Here is a 6,605-nt window from a genome sequence, read left to right as displayed (position 1 = left end):
CCACAAACCCTTATTGCGCAGCATCTATGGACCACGAGTTTTCTACACTCTGGGCATAGAGTAGGGAATAGGAGAAGGACCCTGCCATCACCGAGCTCACAGTCTCCAAGGGCAGAGTTCTCTGTGGAGGTAATATTAACATTTGGTAATGTCTGAAAACTTTTTTTCTGGGTGGTGGTGGTGGGTTTACCAGGCAAGGAACCAGGGGGCACATAACCACTGAGCCACATACCTAGTTCTTTTAATTTTTTTTTTATTTTGAGACAGGATCTTGATAAGTTGCTTAGGGACTCTCCAAGTTGCTCAGGCTGGCCTCAAGCTTTCGATCCTCCCACCTCAGCCTCCCAAGTTGCTGGGATTGCAGGCATGTGCCACTGCACCCAGTTGGGGACATTTTTGATTGTCCCAACTAGAAGGATGCTACCAACATCAACAAAAACCAAGGACACTGCTGAGCATCTTACAATGCAGAGCACAGACTCTGTAACAAGTAGTTATTCAGCCCCGAATATCAATAATGCCAAGGCTGAGAAACTCTGGCTAGGAGCAATCAGGTCATAAGGAAAGCAACAAATAAATATATACCTTGTTAGAATAATAAGTGCACAGCAGGGAACGCAGCAAGATCCAGGGCCAGGGAGTCCCTGGGATGGTGGAACAGTGTGGGGTGGGGATCAGGAACTGACACTTGAACCAAGACCTGAAGAAAGTGGAGAAGCAGAGCATTTGGACATTGCTGGTACAGTGCTCCCCGCAGGAGACCACAGGGAAAGATCTTGAGGTAGAGTGCCTGGTGCCACAGTAGAAGGGAGCGGAGTAGTTTAGGAACATGGCAAGGACATGGGGTCATTCCTCTGAGTCAGATGGGACCTCAGAGGGACCAGATCTGACCTAGGTTCTATTTATTTATTTATTTATTTATTTTGACAGGGTCTTGCCAAGTTGCCGAGGTTGGCCTCAAACTTGCAATCCTTCCGCCTCATCTTCCTGAGTTACTGAGCTAAAAAACCTGGGCCCATTATCCCTATATTGTAGATAAGAAAAATGGAGGCCCAGAGAGGGTCAGTGACTTCCCCAAAGTCACCCAGCAGCAGATTAGATTATAGGTGTGTGCCACCATGCCTGCCTGGTCCACTGTGTGTGTGTGTGTGTGTGTGTGTGTGAGAGAGAGTGTGTGTGAGAGTGTGTATAGCTGGGGACTGAACACAGTTTCACGCATGCTAGGCAAGTATCCTAACACTGAGATACATCTCCAGCCCTGACCTACATTTTCAAAGGATCCCTCTGGCAGGGTGGCGAGGGCAATAGAAAGTTAGGAGGTCTGGAGGTGGGAGGTGGCGTGTGAGGCTCTAGATGGGAGATGCTAGTGGCATGGCCAGGGGTGGGTGGCAAAGATGGTGAGAAGTGCTCAGATTCTGGGTCTATTTTGAAAACAATGCTAACAGGATTTGCCGAGACTGGATGTGGGGTGTGGGAGAAAGAGAGAAGTCAAGGATGAGCTCAAGGTTTTGGGCCTAGGCCAAAGGAAGGTTGAATTGCACCATATTGACTTTTCTTTCCTGAGAAGGGGAGTAGTTCTGTGTGCTTCCCAGGTGTGCACCCTGTAAGAAGGAACTTCCAGGCACATAGCATGCATTTCAAAAGCCCTGGTTCTCAGACACTAGCTAGGACTGAAGGCCTCACCCAGGTTTGTTGGGAAGACCAAGGAACATATGTTTCATGCTCACTGCTGACAGAGCACATTTGCAAATAGTGAGTATGATGATACAATATCCCAGCTGAGCTAAAAAAAACTGGGCCCATTATCCCCATATTGTAGATAAGAAAAATGGAGGCCCAGGGAAGGTTAGTGACTTCCCCAAAGTTACACAGCAGATTAGCAGCACAGCAGGAAGCTAGACCAGGGCAGTGTCCTATGGGGCAGTGTCCTCCACAGCCTCACCTCAGATTCAAACATCTGCTAAGAATATCTGCCAAAGTCATATACCTGTAGTCCCAGCTACTCAGAAGACTGAGGCAGGAGGATCACTTGAGCCCAGGAGTTTGAGGGAGGATGTTCCTAGGCAACATAGCAAAAACCAACTCTTAAAAAAACAATAAATAAAATAAATAATCCAGTAATCCCAGAAGCTCAGGAGACTGAGGCAGGAGGATGGTGGGTTCAAAGCCAGTCTCAACAAAAGTGAGGTGCTAAGCAACTCAGAGAGAACCTGTCTCTAAATCAAATACAAAATACAAAAAGAATACAGTGGGTGTGCACGGGTTAATCTTTCAGCTGGCTCCCCAGGGGCCATCCTGGTGACCAGCTTGGCTCAAGTGCCTCCAGAGGCCTCCTGGAGAGACAGGAAGAGGACCCTACCAGGCCTGAGCAGTGGGCCCTGGGGGCAGGAAGGGGGCTCCACGAGGTGATGCCTATGTCATATACATGCATGCAATGTGTCCTTGCGTGCCCTGTGCCCATACATGGCTGTGTACTGGTCCCCTTGCAGCCAGTCCTGCTCACCCAGAGTGTAGCCCAGCCCCCGCCCAGCCCCCTAACCCACTGCACCCTGCAGCAGGAGCCCAGAGAGGCATTTCCTGCTTGGGGGCCTCCTCCTCCCCCTCTAAGCCCAGGTTCCCAGGGCCCCAGGCTGAGCAGGGGTGAAGGGAAGACAGCCCTTGTCGCCCTCCCTCCCCTCCCTCTTAAGCTGGCCTAGCTGGAGCCAGAAAGCTTGAGGCCAGCCTGAGCAACTTGGAGAGTCCCTAAGCAACTTATCAAGATCCTGTCTCAAAATAAAAAAAAATTAAAAGAACTAGNTCCCGGGACTCCCCGCCCTGCGGGCCCTGGGGCGCCAGCTAACGCGCCTCTCCCCCTCCTCCGCCCCCACCCCACTGCTTCCTGCTCCCGCGGCCCCGAGGGAGCGGGAGCAGGGAGCTGGCCGCGGCCCCAGCCCGCTCCTTACAAGGCCCGCCCCCGGCCCGCCCGCCAGAGGCCCCGGCCCCTCCCCCTGTCAAGAGCCGCCGCGAGCCCGGGCCCGGCCAGTCGGGGGGCGTCGCGATGCTGCTGCGCCTGCTGCTGGCCTGGGCGGCCGCGGTGCCCGCGCTGGGCCAGGACTCCTGGGACGCCGAGCCCCGCGCCGCCTGCGGTCCCGGCAGCTGCTACGCGCTCTTCCCGAAACGCCGCACCTTCCTGGAGGCCTGGCGGGCCTGCCGGGAGCTGGGGGGCGACCTGGCCACGCCACGGACCCCCGAGGAGGCCCGGCGCGTGGACAGCCTCGTGGGCGCTGGCCCCACCAACAAGCTGCTGTGGATCGGGCTGCAGCGACAGGCCCGGCAATGCCAGCAGCAGCGCCCGCTGCGCGGCTTCACGTGGACCACGGGAGACCAGGACACGGCCTTCACCAACTGGGGCCAGGCTGCCCAGTTAGGGTCCTGCCCGGCCCAGCGCTGTGTGGCCCTTGAGGCTAGTGGTGAGCATCGCTGGAAAGAGGGCTCGTGCACGCTGCCCGTGGATGGCTACCTATGCCAGTTTGGCTTCGAGGGAGCCTGCCCGGCGTTGCCAGATGAAGCTGGCCAGGCCGGCCCAGCTGTCTACACCACGCCCTTTCACCTGGTCTCCACCGAGTTCGAGTGGCTGCCCTTTGGTTCTGTGGCTGCTGTGCAGTGCCAGGCTGGCAGGGGAGCCTCTTTGCTCTGCGTGAATCAGCCTGAGGGTGGTGTGGGCTGGTCCCAGACTGGGCCCCTCTGCCCAGGGACTGGCTGTGGCCCAGACAATGGGGGCTGTGATCACGAGTGTGTGGAGGAGGAGGATGGTCATGTGTCCTGCCGCTGCTCCGAGGGCTTCCGGCTGGCAGCAGATGGGCACAGTTGTGAGGACCCTTGCGCTCAAGCCCCTTGCGAGCAACAGTGTGAGCCTGGTGGGCCACAAGGCTACAGCTGCCACTGTCGCCTGGGCTTCCGACCAGCAGAGGATGAGCCCCACCGCTGTGTGGACACGGATGAGTGCCAGATCGCCGGTGTGTGCCAGCAGATGTGTGTCAACTATGTTGGTGGCTTCGAGTGCTATTGCAGTGAGGGTCACGAGCTTGAGGCGGATGGCATCAGCTGCAGTCCCGCAGGGGCCATGGGCGCCAGGGCTTCCCAGGACCTTGGTGATGAACTGCTGGATGATGGGGAAGAAGAGGATGAAGATGAGGCCTGGGAGGTCTTCGATGGTGGCTGGACAGAGGTGCCTGGGATCATGTGGATGGAGCCTACACAGCCTCCAGATTTCGGCCTGGCCTATAGACCCAGCTTCCCAGAAAACCGAGAGCCCAGGAGACCCTACCCTGAGCCCACCTGGCCACCCCCGCTCAGTGCCCCTAGGGTTCCCTACCATTCCTCCGTGCTCTCTGCCACCGGGCCCATGGTAATTTCTGCTACACGCCCCACACTGCCTTCTGCCCGCCAGACCCCTATTATCTCTGCCACATACCCACCCCTGAGCCCTGCCCATCAGCCCCCCTTGGTCCCTGCCACACGCCCTGCTGTGCCCCCTGACCACCAGCTCCCCATGATTGAGACCAACTATCCAGATCTGCCCACTGCCCACCAGCCCCGAATTAACTCTGTCACTTACCCAGCACAGCCCCCTGCCCATCAACCTCCCATGTTCTCAGCCAAATATCCCAAACTGTTCCCTGGCCACCACTCCCCCATGTTTCCAAATACCCAGGTATCAGATACCCAGACCACCACTCATTTTCCTGGAATCCCGTCTAACCCTGTCCCTCTTGACACCACCCCCAGTGCCCATCAATCCCCTCTGGCCCCAGATGTTCTAGTTCTTAGAACCCAGGCTCCCCAGCTGTCCATCATCCCTACTGTCCAGCCTTCTCTGCTCCCCACCTCCAGGTCCCCTGTGACCCCTGCCTATCAAGTCCCTGTGCCTGCTGTCACCCAATCCCCAGCTCTCTCCACTCCCCTCCCTCCTCAGACCCCTCCTAACCAGACCTCACCTATCATCCCTTCACATCCCCATTCCAAAGCCCCCCAAGTCCCAAGGGAAGAGGGCTCCAGTCCCAAGTTGGCCCCATGGCTGCCCTCAGTGGCACCTACAGCAGCCCCAACACCCTTGGCAGAGGCTGGTCTGGCAGGTCGAAGCCAGAGGGATGACCGATGGCTGCTGGTGGCACTCCTTGTGCCCACATGCGTCTTCTTGGTTGTCCTGCTTGCACTGGGCATTGTGTACTGCACCCGCTGTGGCCCCCATGCACCCAACAAGCGTATTACTGACTGCTATCGCTGGGTCACCCATGCCGGGAGCAAAGGCCCAACGGAACCCATGCCCCCCAGAGACAGCCTCACAGGGGTACAGACCTGCAGAACCAGCGTGTGATGGGGCACAGATGTCCCCTGCAGGGTAGGGGGAAGGGACATGCGCTGGACACATGGCTGGGGGCTGCACCAGAGACCCATGGGGGGCTATCCGGCTGGACAGAAGGCTTCCTGCTCACTGGGCTCAGCACTCATGGCAGAGGACACACCAAGGCCCTCAGGACCTCAGGGGGTGGGTGCTGGGATCTTCTCCAATAAATGGGGTGCCAACCTCACTTAAAGCTCTTGGCCCCCATTGATGCCTGAGGGGAGGGTCTGGGAGGACTCAGGAAAAAAGGAATGGCTCTTCCTTTAGTTTGTCTAGGTAAGGTAAGACCTCTTAAGGGAGAGTACTTCCGGGAATTCTCAGGGAAGGAGGAGTCCAGAGAAGGTAGAGACTTGCCCATAGTCACACAGCAAGCCTGGGAGTCTGAGGTTTGGCATGGAGAGAATTCTATATTTATTACTCTTTTTTTTTTTTTTTACCAAAACTCCAAGAAAGTGGGACTGAATCTGGGGGAGGGTCCTGAGATTATGGTTTCTGTTGAACTACAGCCAAACTGGGATTTGGGGGAAGACTCTGGGGCTGGTGAATCAGGAAAGTAAGGGGGCATTTAGGGGCTGAGTTTCCTAACTTTCTTCTGAACATCCCTTCCCTCTTCCCAGGCTGCCCAGAAACCGGGGCCTGGTACTTAGGGACACCCAAGGATGCTGAGGCCCTTGGGTTGTGGGTGCTCTTGGAGGCTCCTCCCTCCTGCTCTGGGGAAGCTGAGATGGAAAGAGAGCCCAACTCAAGAGAGAGGTCCCAGATAAGCGCCCCAGCAGCCTCAGGAGTAAGAGGGACCCCTAGGGATCCCACTTTGCTCTTCTCGCTTGTGGAATGGGGGTGGTGCCGGGTCTGAAAGAACTCAGCAGGGCCCAGCTTGAGCGAGGGTGCAGGCTCATCAGGACTGCGGTGTCCCAGGAACTGGAGTATAGGCAGGTCAAAGATCACAGCGCGTGGGGTAACCTCCCTCCTCCTGGGCTCACAGCCTTGGGGGAGGGGGCGGGACCTGGGCCAGGGTGGCGCCGGTTCCCACTGCCTCTATAATTTTTCAGTTTCAGTCTCTGGGGCCTCTAATTAGGAAGGGGCAAAGCCGCCACCACCACCCGGGCAGGCGAAGAGGGGTGGCCCAATGCCCCTTTTCTACCTGGAGCACTTTGACACCCTCTGACTCAGGGACTGGGCCCCAGGCGACCAGGAGAGGAGGGCCCGGAGCTGTGGACTAACG

The 6,605-nt window shown here is 57.1% G+C and overlaps 1 protein-coding gene across 1 annotated transcript; it reads left to right on the top strand.

Annotated features, from left to right (window-relative positions):
* Nucleotides 1–2,989: 2,989 nt before the first annotated feature.
* Nucleotides 2,990–5,576, top strand: Cd248 (CD248 molecule). The gene has a single exon (XM_015503143.2). It carries the CDS (start codon nucleotides 3,038–3,040, stop codon nucleotides 5,354–5,356), a length of 2,319 nt encoding a protein of 772 aa, XP_015358629.1. The 5' UTR covers nucleotides 2,990–3,037; the 3' UTR covers nucleotides 5,357–5,576.
* The last annotated feature ends 1,029 nt before the right edge of the window (nucleotides 5,577–6,605 follow it).

Source organism: Marmota marmota, unplaced genomic scaffold, assembly GCF_001458135.2.
Source record: "Marmota marmota marmota unplaced genomic scaffold, marMar, whole genome shotgun sequence".
Taxonomy (NCBI): Eukaryota; Metazoa; Chordata; class Mammalia; order Rodentia; family Sciuridae; genus Marmota; species Marmota marmota.
The sequence above is the reverse complement of the archived record's forward strand: the minus strand, read 5'-3'. Positions and strand labels throughout refer to the sequence as shown.